The sequence below is a fragment of the Pristis pectinata genome, chromosome 6 (assembly GCF_009764475.1).
Source record: "Pristis pectinata isolate sPriPec2 chromosome 6, sPriPec2.1.pri, whole genome shotgun sequence".
In the NCBI taxonomy this organism is placed as follows: Eukaryota; Metazoa; Chordata; class Chondrichthyes; order Rhinopristiformes; family Pristidae; genus Pristis; species Pristis pectinata.
This window is the reverse complement of record NC_067410.1, coordinates 92,871,270-92,886,239: the sequence shown is the minus strand read 5'-3', so window position 1 is coordinate 92,886,239 and position 14,970 is coordinate 92,871,270. Positions and strand designations below refer to the sequence as shown.

Sequence of the window (14,970 nt, the reverse complement as noted above, 5' to 3'; positions counted from 1 at the left end):
CTGGAGTTCTGGTTACTACTATGGATTTGCAACACCCCACCTTGTCACCGTCAGGGTCTAGGAACCAAGATACATGCTATGCATTTTTATCATTTAAAAATGGACATGTAGTTGGTCCTGACAGGGGGTGAGGGGGGATGGACAAAGGATTGCAATATCCAGGTGGTAGGTAAGCTCCAGAAAGACTTCCTCTGCTCCAGAGCCAATAATCTATTTATTTCCACTCCTGTTCCTCCTCCTGAATGTTCATTCAGAATAGATTTGCTTACAGGTGAGTGGACAATGTCACATCCAGAGAAGCTGTAGTAAGGGCTGCTGATGCAGTTGTATAAACAAAATAAAACAGCAAATACAGGCAGTCCCTAGTTTATGTAAGGGTTCCATTCCTGAGAACTGTCCGTAAGTCGATTTCTCCATAGGTCAGAAATGATTACTTTCTATAGCTACCCATATCGATTTGCTCTACATACAGTACATACACTGTAATTCTTTCATTTCACCTGACCACTACCTATAATTAAATTAATAGTATATATACTGTATGCAGTCATTAAAGAATGCCATGAAACATTTTATTGCTCTTAATACTAGCCCGAAAAATGCTTTACAAATGTTTGGAAGAATTTATGTAAAGTTGGATTTCTGTTGGTCAGGTCACTCACATCCCAGGGAGCCCTTGTGGTTAGCATTACAGCACTAAGTACTTAAACTGTTTAATATTGCCACTTTAGCAGAAATTATAGAGTAACAAAATATGATAGGCTTTTTGAATATGTCATATATTCTGGCATTATTTGCACATTTTGAAGAGAAACCAGTGCAAAATGGCTGTTGATGACATTGTCTGATACTCACCAAATTCCATTGTTGTGGACCTGACAGCGGTTGTGGATGTTGTGGATTCGCCTGTTAATGGTTGAGTGGGGGTGTCAGTAGCTGTTGATATCACTGTGCTTGTTGTTCCCAAAGTAGTTGTGAAGATTGGTGTGGTAGCTGACGATTGTGAAGGTGCTGTAGATGTCTCAGTATTAGGATTTATTCCAGAAGCCATCGTTGTAGCTGTATAAATGACAGGGATATTAAATCTTAGAATGTAACCTGGGAAATAATCTACTTATTCCGTTTGACTAATGGTGTGTAACAATGAGAAAAAAAGCACATATTTCTGACCAACATGTCCTTCTGTACCAAGTGTGGTCAGTTGTGGTTATAAGGCACAGATAATGCATTATCTCAGAAGATCAACATCCAGTTCAATCCTCTCCAGTTGCTTGGTAGAGCAAGCCAATGGCTCTGTTGCTGAATCAGTGCTCATACAGCTACTTGGTCAAAATAGAAATATAATGCACTGATATTATAATTTATGCATTTATGAATATGATATTGTCCAGTGTCATTAGAAACTTAGCAATGAAAAGGAATTCCATTGGTAGGATCAACGCAGATATTCTCACAAAGCAATATTGCTGATCATGCTCACAACATAATGACCAAGGACTGAGAATTAGTATTTATTTTTGATTGTGGCTAAGTATCACCTAATCATTGCTTTCACCCAGGAACAGTCAGCAGATAATGCCTGAAGAAATTTTGCTTACTGCTTGCTGATGATATTGAGGTCATTGTTGTTGTTAAGGCTACATCTGGAGATTCACTTGTTGATGTTTGATCGATGCTTCCTGTTGATGTTGACTCAGCTGTACTGCTTGTTCCTGACGTCAATGTAATGACAGGGGTTGTAGACATTAATTATACGGGCGTAGACAATATGACATCAGTAGAAGCTATAGTAAGAGCTGTTGAGGTTGCTATGGTTACTTAATATAACAGCTGTGAGCACTATGATCGTTCATATTGTCACTTTGGTAGTTTATTGTGACCATACATGATGGGCTTCTTGAGTATGTCTTAAATTCTGGCATCATTACTGTACTTGGCAGTGTAACCAGTCCAAAAGGGCTGTTGAAGACATTATCCAATACTCACCAAGTTCTGTTAGCATGGAACTGACAGCCATTGTTGCAGATGTTGTGGATTCACCTGTTAGTGGTTGAGTGGAGGTGTCAGTAGCTGTTGGTATCACTGTGCTTGTCGTTCCTGAAGTGGTTGTGAGGATTGGTGTGGTAGTTGTTGATTGTAGACGCGTTGTAGATGTCTCAGTTTTAGGATTTATTCTAAGAGCTGTAGTTTCAGCTGCATAAATGACAAGAGATATTCAGTCTTAGAATGTAACCTTGGAATCAAACTTACAAGTCAGTTTAAAAATACCATGCAGCAATAAAATGTTAAATGCCAGCTTATGGTTGGAAAGTTACTGGATGTAATTCTGAGGGACAGGATTTACTAGCATTTGCAAAGGCAAGGACAGATTTGGGGTAGTCAGCATGGCTCTCCTCGTGGGAAATTGTGTCTCACAGATTTAATTGAGTTTGTTGAGGAGATGACCAAGAGCATTGATGAAGGTAGGGCAATGGACATCTACATGGACTTTAGTGAGGGCTTTGACAAGGTCCTGCAAGGTAGGCTGCTCCTGAAGGTTAGACTACCTGGGGTCAAGGGTGAGAAGTGGCCCAAATTGATTGGAAAAGTAAGCTAGTTGGAGGGACGTCAGAGCAGAAATGGATGGAATTTCTACAAGAAGTAAGGAAAGTGCAGGTTAGATATATTCCAAGAAAAAAGGTTATGAATGGAAAAATGGCACAAATGTGGATAACGAGAGAGGTGAAGGCTAAAGTAAAAGCAAAAGGGAGGGCATACAAGGACACAAAAATTAGTGGGAAAACAGAAGACTGGGAAACTTTTAGAAACTTACACAAAGAAACTAAGAAGGTCATTAGGAAAGAAAAGATGAATTACGAAAGGAAGTTGGCAGATAACATTCAAAAAGATACCAAGAGTTTTTTTAAATATATGAAGAGTAAAAGAGAGACACGGGTTGATATAGGACCAATTGAAAATGGTGCGGGAGAGATTATAATGGATAACAGAGAGATGGCAGAGGAACTAAATGAGTATTTTGTATCAGTCTTCACTGTGGAGGACACCAGCAATATACTGGATAGTCAGGGATCTCAGGGGATAGAACTGAATTCAGTTAAGATTACTAGAGAGAAGGTGCTCGGAAAGCTAAATGGACTAAAGACAGATAAGTCTCCCGGACCGGATGAGGTGCACCCCTGGGTTCTGAAGGAGGTGGCTTCAGAAATTGCAGAGGCGTTGATGATAATTTTCCAGGAATCAATAGACTCCAGTATGGTTCCGGAGGACTGGAGCGTCGCAAATGTATTTCCACTGTATAAGAAAGATGGGAGGCAGCATAAAGGAAATTACAGACCTATTCGTCTGACATCAGTGGTGGGAAAGTTTGGAATCAATCCTCAAGGATGAGGTTATGGAATACCTAGAGGTGCAAGGCAAGATAGGTCCAAGCCAACATGGTTTCATGAAGGGAAGATCCTGCCTGACCAAAATACTGGAGTTTTTTGAGGAAATCTCAGGTAGGGTGGATAAGGGAGAGGCTGCGGATGTTGTGTATTTAGACTTTCAAAAGGCCTTCGACAAGGTGCCACACAAGAGGCTGATTAATAAGATGAGAGCTCATGGAATTACAGGTAGGATAGTAGAATGGGTGGAGCATTGGCTGGTAGGCAGAAAGCAAAGGGTGGGAATAAAGGGATCCTGTTCTGATTGGCTACCGGTTACTAGTGGTGTTCCGCAGGGGTCGGTGTTGGGGCCGCTTCTTTTTGCTTTGTACATTAATGATTTGGATTATGGAGTAAATGGTTTTGTGGCTAAGTTTGCAGACGACACCAAGATCGGTGGAGGAGTAGGGAGTATTGAAGAAATAGGAAGGTTGCAGAAAGACTTAGATAGTTTAGGAGAATGGGCAAAGAAATGGAAGATGAGATTCAATGTTGAGAAATGTGCCATTGTACACTTTGGAAAAACAAATAAACAGGCAGATTATTATCTAGATGGGGAGAATGAATTGAAGTACAAAGGGACTTGGGGGTACTCGTGCAGGGTACCCTGAAGGTTAACCACCAGGTCAGATAGGCAGTAAAGAAAGCGAATGCTATGTTAGCGTTCATCTCGAGAGGTATAAAGTATAAAAGTAAGGAAGTGTTGATGAGGCTCTATGGGACACTGGTGAGGCCTCATTTGGAGTACTGTGTGCAGTTTTGGGCTCGTTATCTTAGGAAGGATGTACTGATGTTGGAGAGGGTTCAGAAAAGATTTACGAGGATGATTCCCAGAATGGAAGGGCTTGCTTATGATGTGCGTTTGTTGGATCTTGGACTGTATTCACTGGAGTACAGAAGAATGAGAGGGGACCTCATAGAAACATTTCGAATGTCGAAAGAACTGGACAGAGTAGATGTGGTTAAGCTGTTTCCCCTGGTGGGTCCAGGACTAGAGGGCACAATCTTAGAATTGGAGGGTACTGGTTTAAAACAGAAATGAGGAGAAATTTCTTTAAATTTTTTAATATTTTATTTACAGCGTGGTAACAGGCCCTTCTGGCCCAATGAGTCCAGGCCACCCATTTTTTAAACCCAAATTAAACTACCCATACGTCTTTGCAATGTGGGAGGAAACCGGAGCACCCAGAGGAAACCCACGCAGACATGACAGAAAGTACAAACTCCTTACAGACAGCAACGGGAATTGAACCCGATCGCTGGCGCTGTAATAGCGTCGTGCTAACCGCTACACTACCGTGCCGCCAGAGGGTAGTGAAATTATGGAATTCTTTGCCACATACAGCTGTGGAGGCCCAATCACTGGGGGCGTTTAAGGAGGAGAATGATAGGTATCTAATTAGTCAAGGTATCAAGGGATATAGGAATAAGGCCAGAAATTGGGGCTAGATAGGAATAGTATTAGTTTAGCTCATGGAGCAGACTCAATAGGCTGAATGGCCTACTTCTGCTCCTTTGTTTTGTGATCTTGTGATATTAGATTAGATACAAAATTAGTTTGGTGGTAGGAGGCAGAGAGTGGTAGTAGTGGGTTGCTTTTCAGATTGGAGACCTTTAACCAGTGGTGTGCCTCAGGAATCAGTGCTGGATCCTTTATTTTTTGTCACATAGATTAATGATTCGGAGGAGAATGTCGGTGGCAATATTAGTAAGTTTTTAGGGGACACCAAAATTGGTTGTATAGTGAACTGTGTAGAAGGTTGTCTAAGGTACAACTGGATCTAGATCAACTGGGAAAATGGGTAAGGGAATCTAACTCAGACAAATGCAAAGTGATGCATTTTGAGAAATTAAACCAAGCCAGGGCATACGCAGTGAATGGCAGGGCCCTGGGAAGCACTATTGAACATTGAGATATTGGGTACAAGTACATAGTTACTTGGAAGCGATGATACACGGAGACAGAACGATAAAGAAGGCACATAGTATGCTTGCCTTCATCAGCCAAGACATTGACTATAGGAGTCGGGATGTCATGTTACAGTTGTACAAATTGTTGGTTAGGCTGCAATTGGAGTATTGTGTGCAGTTATGGTCTCCATGCTATAGGAAGGATGTGATTAAGCTGGAGAGGGTGCAGGAAAGGTTCACAGGAATATTGCCTGGTCTGGAGTGTTTGAGTGATAAGGAGCAATTGGATTGGCTAGGATTGTTTTTCCTGGAGCAAAGGAGGCTGTGGGGTAATTTTATACAGATTTATAACATTATGGGGGACATAGATAGGATAGATAGTTACAATCTTTTTCCCAGGGTAGAGGAGTCTGAAATTAGAGGGCATAAATTTAATGTGAGAGGGGAGAGATTTAGAGGGGATCTGAGGGGCAAGTTTTTCAGACAGAAGGTGATGGGTATTTGGAATGAGCTGCCAGAGGAGGTGGAAGAGGCAGGTACAAATACAATGTTTAAAAGACATTTGGACAGGTACATGGACAGGAAAGTCTGAGAAGGATATTTGCAAAATGTAGACAAATAGGATTAGCCATTTGGTCAGCATGAACGAGTTGGGCCAAAGGGCTAGTTTCCATGCTGTATGACTCTACGAATCTATAAAGCACAAATTTGCTTACTGCTTGCTGCTGACATTGAGGTGATCATTGTTGTTGAGGCTGCAGCTGTAGATTCGCTTGTTGATGTTTGATTGGAACTTCCTGAAGATGTTGACTCGGCTGTGCTGTTTGTTCCTGAAGTAAATGTAGAGACATGGGCTTTGGAGGTTAATTATATAGGTGTAGTTTATGTGACATCCAGAGAAGTTGTTGAGGGAGCTGCTGATATTACTTTGTAAACAGAATAAAACTGCATTTACCTAACATTACATATTCAAGTATTTACACTGTTAAATGTCACTTCAGCAGAAATTATAAATAAGTAAATACGATAGCCTTTTCAAATATTTCTTAAATTCTAATGTTATTTGCATAATTCACAGCATAACCAATTCACAATAACTGTGGAAAATGGAGATTTGTGCTCACTAGTTTCTGGTATTGTGGAATTGACAACTATTGTTGGTAAGGTTGTGGAGTCACTCATTGATGTTGGAGTGATTGATGATGGAGTGAAGATTCCTGTGGTTGTTGGTGCTGCTGTGCTTGTTGTCTCTGAAGTGGATGTGAAGACTGTTGTATCTGGTGATTGAACAGATGTAACAGTATTATCATCAGGAGCAGTTGTTTTGTTGCATAACAGAGAACTTATTTGTTATACCTCACATCTATTAGTACACAACCAAAAATATAATCTTTCCATCATATTTCTGCACTAATGTGTTAAAGTTTATAAAGTGGACTGTAAATATAAACCAGCATTTTGTAACTAATTGTAAATTCTGTCAGAGAGACAGCTACCAGTTGCATTTTTTCCATCAGCTGGCAATGATGATGTTTTACTTTTGATGAAGTGCTAAATATAGCCCTAGAATATCACTGCAAGAGTTCCTCAGGGGTAACCATCTTAAGATCCTTTATAACTGAATTTCCTTCCATCAACAGGCTGGAAATGGGTGATGATTGAACAATGGTCAATTCCACAGCTCCGCCTTCAATACTGTAATTCCAAACAAACTCATCACCAATCGCCGAGACCTGGGACTCAACACCTCCCTCTGTAACTGGATCCTTGACTTCCTGACCAACAGACCACAATCAGTGAGGATAGGCAGCAACACCTCTGGCACGATTATTCTCAACACTGGTGTCCCACAAGGCTGTATCCTCAGTCCTTGACTCTACTCCCTCTATACTCCTGACTGCGTGGCCAGATTCTGCCCTAACTCCATCTACAAATTTGCAGATGATACCACCGTAGTAGGTCGTATCTCAAAAAATGATGAGTCAGAGTACAGGAAGGAGACAGAGAGCTTAGTGGCATGGTGTCATGACAACAACCTTTCTCTCAATGTCATCAAAACAAAAGAGCTGGTCATTGACTTCAGGAAAGGGGGCGGTGTACATGCACCTGTCTACATCAATGATGCTGAGGTCGAGAGGGTTGAGAGCTTCAAGTTCATAGGAGTCAACATCACCAATAGCCTGTCCTGGTCCAACCACGTAGACACCATGGCCAAGCAAGTTCACCAGTGCCTCTACTTCCTCAGGAGGCTAAAGAAATTTGGCATGTCCCCTTTGACACTCACCAATTTTTATTGATGCACCATAGAAGGCATCCTATCTGGATGCGTCACGGCTTGGTATGGCAACTGCTTTGTCCAGGACCACAAGAAACTGCAGAGAGTTGTGGATACAGCCCAGCGCGTCACAGAAACCAGCCTCCCCTCCATGGATTCTGTCTATACCTCTCGCTGCCTTGGTGAAGCAGCCAGCATAATCAAAGACCCCACCCACCTGGGTCATTCCCTCTTCTCCCCTCTCCCATCAAGCAGAAGATACAGGAGCCTGAGGACACATACTACCAGGCTCAAGGACAACTTCTATCCCACTGTGATGAGACCATTGAACGGTTCCCTTATACGATGAGATGGACTCGACCTCACAATCTACCTTGTTTAACCTTGCAACTTATTTTCTCCCTGCAATGCACTTCCCTGTATCTGTGACACTCTATTCTGTATCCTGTTATTGTCTTTACCCTGTACTACCTCAATGCACTCTGTACTAACTCAATGTATCTGCACAGTGTAATGAATTGATCTGTACAAGCGGTATGCAAGACAAGTTTTTCACTGTACCTCGGTACAAGTAACAATAATAAACCAACACCAATACCATAACCATTCACAACTCCTTGGCAAATGAAGCAGTCTATGCATGCATGTGATAAGACCCAGACAAAACTCACACATGGGCTGATAAGTGGCAAATAACATTTGCACCAGAAAGTGCCCGGTAATGACCATCTCCAACAATAGATTTGAATCATCTACTCTTGATAGTCAATGCTATTATAGCCAGTAGACATGGCAAGGGAGAAAGACCAATCTGAGAGAGCACAGAAGACGGCAACCAGGACATTAGTTGAGTGGGAGGCTGTACCGGGGCCTACAGCAGCAAGGGAGGAGGATCTACCCGTGAGACTGCAGGAGGCAGTAACCTTTTGAGCAGGAGGCTGCAGCAAGACCTACATGTGGTGGCAACAGATAGGGAAGAGGACACACTCATGAGAGTGCACCACTTCACAGAGAGTAGTAGCAGAGTTGGAGGTGACATCATGCTTTAGTAAGTGATGCACAGCAGAGGTGACAACTGATTGGTGAGTAGGAACAGGTGAGTATTTCAGGGCTTTTAGATTGTAGTAGGAGCCGAGCATGGATTCACTATGCATTGTCCGCAATGCTGAGGACACATCATTGGTAGCACACTTAGCGAGCTGGTCACACCACAAGCAAAGACGATGCAGGCAGAATAGCAACAGGTGACCACCAGGTGGAGCAGTTTGCACAGGTAGGCAGTGCAGAAGTCCTCTGTGGCTGTACTCCTCTCAAACAGATATGTTGAAGGTGATTGCCTCCCAGGGGAAAGCTGCAACAACCAAGCTCATGGCATATCTGTAAAGGAGGGAAGCATAAACTCCTGAGAAAGCTATAGTGACAGGTAATTCAATTGTAAGGGAAGCAGACAGACTTCTCTGTGGCCACAAGCAGGAATCCAGGATGGTATGTTGCCTCCTTGGTGCCAGGGACAAGGATGTCTTAGAGCTGTTGCAGGATATTCTGGAGGGGTAATACCCAGTGTGGTAATACTGGTAGCAATGACACTTGTAGAAAAAGGAATAAGATCCTGAGATCCTGCAACGTAAATTTAAAAAGTTAGGAGCTAAATTAACAAATCAGGTAGTAATCTCAGAATTACATCCTGTACCCACGCTGATAAGTATAGGAACAGGAGAATAGGTCAGCTGAATGCGTGACTGAAGAGATGATGCAGGAGGGATGGATTTAATTCCTGGCACATTGGGGATGGTTCTGGGAATGGCGGGACTTGTATGATGAGGACAGGTTACATCTGGGCAGGACCAGAACCAATGACCTTGCAGGGGTGTTTACCAGTGATATTGTGGATGCTCTAATTTAGAACAGGAGGGGGATAGGAACCTGAGCAGGGAAAATGAGAAGAGGAAACAAAGACAGAAATGAATGACAGGAAAGCCAAAAGGAAATGACAAAGGACAGAGGGATCAGGGGTGAGAAGCAAACAGGGCCATTGTGCAAAATAATGCTAAGCCGACTGAGAATATTTAAGGGGCTAGCTTGAAGGTATTGTGTGTCACGCACAAAGTAGTCACAATATGGTAGATGAAATAATTGCACAAATAAATGTTATGATTATGGCTGCAAGGTGACCAGGGATGGAAACTGACCATCCAGGGGTACTCGATATTCAGCAAAGATGGGCAAAAGGGAAAGGAGGTGGGTGCCATTGTTCGTAGAGGGAGTCAATACAATATTGAGGAAGGATATTCGGTCTGAGAACCCTGATGTGAAATCTTTATGGTGGAGCTAAGATAAGATAAAATATCTTTATTACTCACATGTACATCGAAACACAAAGTGAAATGCATCTTTTGCGTTGAGTGTTCTGGGGGCAGCCCGCAAGTTGATACTTTGGTACTTCGGTACATTCAAATTGATACTTTGGTACTTGTCTTCATGAAGAAGGATACAAATACCTTCCCAGAAATGTTGGGGAATATAGGGTCAGGTGAAAGGGAGGAACTGAATGAAATCAATTACAGTATGGAAATAGTGCTCGGGAAATTGAAGGGATTAAATCCGCAGGACCTGTTATTCTGCATCCCAGACTGCTTATGAAAGTTGCCCTATTGGATGCATTGGTAATCATTTTCCAACTTTCTTTCAACTCTGGAGCAATGCCAACAGATCAGAGTAGCTAATATAACCCCAATCCTTCTAAAAGGAGGTAGAGAGGAAACAGGGAATTATGGACTGACTGCCCTGATATGTAATACCAGAACATTTGGAGAAAAGTGACAGGACTGGACAAAAAGGCAACTTGCATTTGTGCAAGGGAAATTATGCATAACAAATATACTGCAGCGTTTTGAAATTAAACTTGCAGAACAGATTAGGGTGAACAAATGGATGTGTTATACCTGGATTCTTAGAAGGCTTTTGATAAGGTCCCACATAAGAAATTAGTATGCAAAGTTAAAGAACATGGGATTGGATAAGGCCCTGATCTGCGTAGAGAACTAATTGCCTGACAGCAAGAGTAGAAGAAACTGGTCTTTTTCTGAGTTGCAGGCAATCACTGATGGGGTACCATAGGGATTGGTTTTAGGGCTCCAGCTATTTATAGTTTGTATTAATAACTTGGATGAGAGAATTAAATGTAATGTCTCCAAGTTTGCAGACAACACAAAGCTGGGTGGGAGGGTAAGCCTTGAGGAGGATACAGAGAAGGTCCAGGTTGATTTGGACAGGCTGAGGGACTGTGCATATACATGGCTGATGTAGTATAATGTGAATAAGTGTGAGGTTATCCACTGTGGTGGCCAAACAAAAAGGCAGAGGAATGGGAAGAGAGGGGAGCCATGAGACCTGTATGTTCTTGTACACCAGTCACTGAAAGTAAGTATGCAGATGCAGCAGACAATTAAGTAGGCAAGTTGTATGCTGGCCTTCATAGCAAGAGGGTCTGAGAATGGGATGCCTTGCTGTACAGGGTCTTGGTGACACTGCACCTTAAAAATTGTGTGCAGTTTTGGTCTCCTTATCTGAGGATGTGCTTGCTGTGGAGAAAGGATAGTGAAGGATCACCAGACTGATTCCTGGGATGGCAGGACCAAATTAAGAAGAGAGATTAGGTCAATTGGGCTTATATTTACTAAAGTTCAGAAGATCAGGAGGGAATATCATAGAAACTTACAAAATCCTAACAGTACTGGACAGACTTGATGCAGGAAGAATGCACCAAATGCCAGTGAATCTAGGACCATGGACCACAGCCTAAGAACAATGAGTAAGCCATTTAAGACTGATATGAGGAGATATTTCTTCTCCTAGGGAATGTTGAACCTGTGGAATTCTCTATCACAGAAGGCAGTTGAAGCCAAATCAATTAATATGTAACAAGAATTTAATTTTTTCAGGCTAGTCAGATTTGGGATATGGGGAAAAAGCTGGAACCGGGTATTGAATTTGGTTGATCAACTATGTTCATATTGAATGGTGGAGCAGGCTGAAGGGGCTGAATGCCTTCTTCTGCTCCTTGTTTCTCTGTTTACCATCACAGATTCCCCCAACATTAACATCCAGTGATTCACCATTGTTGAGATGCTCGACTAGACCAGCCTAAATACTGTTGCTACAAGAGCAAGTCAGAGATTGCTATACTATACCAAGTGACTCACCTCTTGATAAACCAAGGACTTCCAATCATCTACAAAACAAGAATCAGAAATACAATGGAATACTCTCCACATGTCTGGATGAGTGCAAATCCAACAACTCTCAAGTAGATTGGCATCATCCAGGACTAAGCAGCCTGTTTGCGTGGCCCTTCCTTCACCATTCTAAACATGCAATTCCTGCACCATCAGCACATTGTGGCTGGACTGTGCACTGTCTGCAAAATGCACTGCAGTTGCTCTCCCAGGCTACTGCAATGGCAAATCGCAAACCTGCAACATCTGTCACCAAGGCAATCAAGGACAATGGGTAAATGGGAACATTGTAACCTGAAGATTCCCCTCTGAGTCACTTACCATCCTGACTTGGAAATATATTACTTGTCATTCTCACTGGGTCTAAATTCTGAAAATCCTTTCTCAACAACATTGACATTTTTTTTTAATTACAGCATTAGAGATTTTCTATCAGACTAAATTTTGAAATTAAAGACAATGTTTTTCTTTACACTATTCAAATTTGTTGGTAATCTACTATTATTTCACAATGTGATTAAAACATTGATTAACTCTCAATCAATTTTTATTTTCCTATTTTATCCCAATAAATATTTAAATCACTCAACAGCCCTAGTTAGGATTAACACTTATGAAACCAAATCTAATAATTAAGGAGCTTGATTATCCAACACGATGTTAACGTTGTAAGAACTCATGTGAAAATGGAGAACAGAGAAACAGTTAAGCAATAAGAACCCCTGAGTTCAGTGCCGGCATGTTCCTGTTAGGGTGAAGGGGAAGATTGGCAGATTTTGGGAACCCTGGTTGATGAGAGATATTGAGACTCTTGTTAAGAAAAAGAGGGAAGCATATACTGTGCATAAGCAACTGGGAACTAGTGAATCTCTTGATGACTACATGAAATGTGGGAGTGCGCTTAGGAGCAAGTTAGGAGGGCAAAAAGAGGATATGAAAAGAATCTGGCAGGCAAGGTGAGGCAAAATCCCAAGAGAATCTATAGGTCTTTTAAGAGTGAAAGGGTGGCTAGGGAGAGAATAGGTCCCCTTAAAGATTGGCATGACTGTGTGTGGAACCAAAGGAAATGGGTGAGATTTTTAATAACTATTTCTCTTCAGTCTTTACTGTGGAGAAAATAAGATATCAAGATATCTTTCTTAGTCGCATGTACATTAAAACACACAGTGAACTGCATCTTTTGTATAGAGTGTTCTGGGGGCAGCCCGCAAGTGTCGCCACGCTTCCGGCGCCAACATAGCATGCCCACAACTTCCTAACCTGTACGTCTTTGGAATGTGGGAGGCAACCAGAGCACCCGGAGGAGACTCACGCAGTCACAGGGAGAACGTACAAACTCCTTACAGACAGTGGCTGGAATTGAAGCTGGGTGGCTGGCACTGTAATAGCATTATGCTAACCGCTACACTACCATGCCTGCTAAGGCATGTGGAAGCTAAGGAAATGGGGGAGCTGAGTGGTGTTGTCTTAGATCACATACAAATTAGCAGGGAGGAGGTGTTGGAGGCCTTAAAGTGCATTAAGGTGGATAAATCCCCAGAGCCTGACCCAGTGCACTCTCGGACCTTGTGAGAAGCTAGAGGAGGAATTGTGGAGGCCCTTGTAGAGATTTTTGCTTCATCTCTGGCCACAGGTGAGGTTCCAGAGGACTGGAGAGTGATCAATGCAGTACCATTGCTTAAAAAGGTTAGCAAAAACAAGCCAGGAAACTACAGACCAGTGAGCCTGACATTGATGGTGGGTAAATTGCTGGAGCAGATTCTGAAGGACAGGATCTAGCAACATTTGGAGAGACAGGGCTTGATTCAGGACAGTTGGCATGGTTTTGTGCGTGGGAAGTCGCATCTAACAAATCACTTGGAGTTCTTCAAGGAGGTAACCAAGAGGATAAATGAGGGTAGGGCAGTGGATGTTGTCTGCATAGACTTTAGCAAGGCCTTTGACAAGATCTCTCATGGCAGGCTAGTCTGGAAGGTTAGCTCACATGGGATCCAGGGGGAGATAGCGGATTGGATTCACAATTGGCTCAGTGGTAGGAAGCAAGAGGGTGATGGTTGAGGGTTGTTTCTTGGACTGGAGGCCCTTGTCTAGTGGTGTGCCTCAGGATTCGATGCTGGGACCTTTGTTGTTTGTAATTTATGTAAACGATTTGGATGTGAATGTACAAGGCATGGTAAGTAAGTTTGTGGATGATACTAAAATAAGTGATGTTATAGACAGTGTAGAAGCTTATGAAAAATTACAGGAGGATCTTGAGCAGCTGGGTATGTGGGCTGAGGATTGGCAAATGGATTTCAATCTAGATAAATGGGAGGTATTGCATTTTAGGAGATCAAACCAGCATAGAGCTTAACAGTGAATGGTAGGGCCCTGGGGACTGTTAAAGAACAGAGGGACCTAGGAGTGCAAGTGCATCATTCGCTGAAAGAGGCATCACAGGCAGATAGGGTGGTGAAGAAGGCATTTGGCTCCTGGCCTTTATTAGTCAGGTCATTGAGTATAGGAGTTGGGAAGCTATGTTGCAGTTATATAAGACGTTGGTGAGGTTGCACTTGGAGTATTGTGTACAGTTTTGGTCACCCTGTTATAGGAAAGATGTTATTAAGCTGGAAAGAGTGCAGAAAAGATTTAGCAGGATGTTGCCTGGACTTGAGGACCTGAGTTACAAGGAGAGGTTGTGTAGACCAGGACTTTATTCCCTGGAATGTAGGAGATTGAGGGGTTACCTGTTAGAGGTATATAAGATCATGAGGGGCATAGACAGGGTGAAAGCACATAGTCTTTTTCCCAGGAAGGGGATGCGATAAACAAGAGGGCATAGGTTTAAGATCAGAGGCGAGAAATTAAAAAGAAACATCAGGGGCAGCTTTTTCATGCAAAGGGTGGTGCGTATTTGGAATGAGCTGCCAGAAATAGTGGTTGAGGTGGGCACATCAGCAACATTTAAAAGCCATCTAGATAAGTACATGGATAGGAAAAGTTTAAAGGGCTATGGGTCAAACGCGGGCAGATAGCTCTAGCTTGCTGGTCAAAGCAGTCAGTATGGATGAGTTGAGCCCAAGGGCCTGTTTCCATGCTGTATGACTCTATGCCTGTATAAGTTGAAATATAACAAAGAAGTAGATCT

At 42.5% G+C, this 14,970-nt stretch overlaps 1 protein-coding gene across 9 annotated transcripts in view; it reads right to left on the bottom strand.

The window, feature by feature from the left end:
- LOC127571234 (fibulin-1-like) overlaps positions 1–14,970 on the bottom strand; it is a 149,473-nt gene that overhangs the window by 123,372 nt on the left and 11,131 nt on the right. For 8 of the 9 annotated variants that reach the window (XM_052017431.1, XM_052017433.1, XM_052017435.1 and 5 more), the window contains exons 2-6: positions 6,458–6,610; positions 6,050–6,163; positions 1,987–2,193; positions 1,599–1,712; positions 856–1,059 (exon numbers count right to left, since the gene is read on the bottom strand). In XM_052017431.1, the coding sequence (XP_051873391.1) occupies positions 856–1,059; positions 1,599–1,712; positions 1,987–2,193; positions 6,050–6,163; positions 6,458–6,610 (792 nt within the window). The remainder of the gene's footprint in view (positions 1–855; positions 1,060–1,598; positions 1,713–1,986; positions 2,194–6,049; positions 6,164–6,457; positions 6,611–14,970) is intronic. The other variant, XM_052017434.1, reaches the window with a different exon arrangement.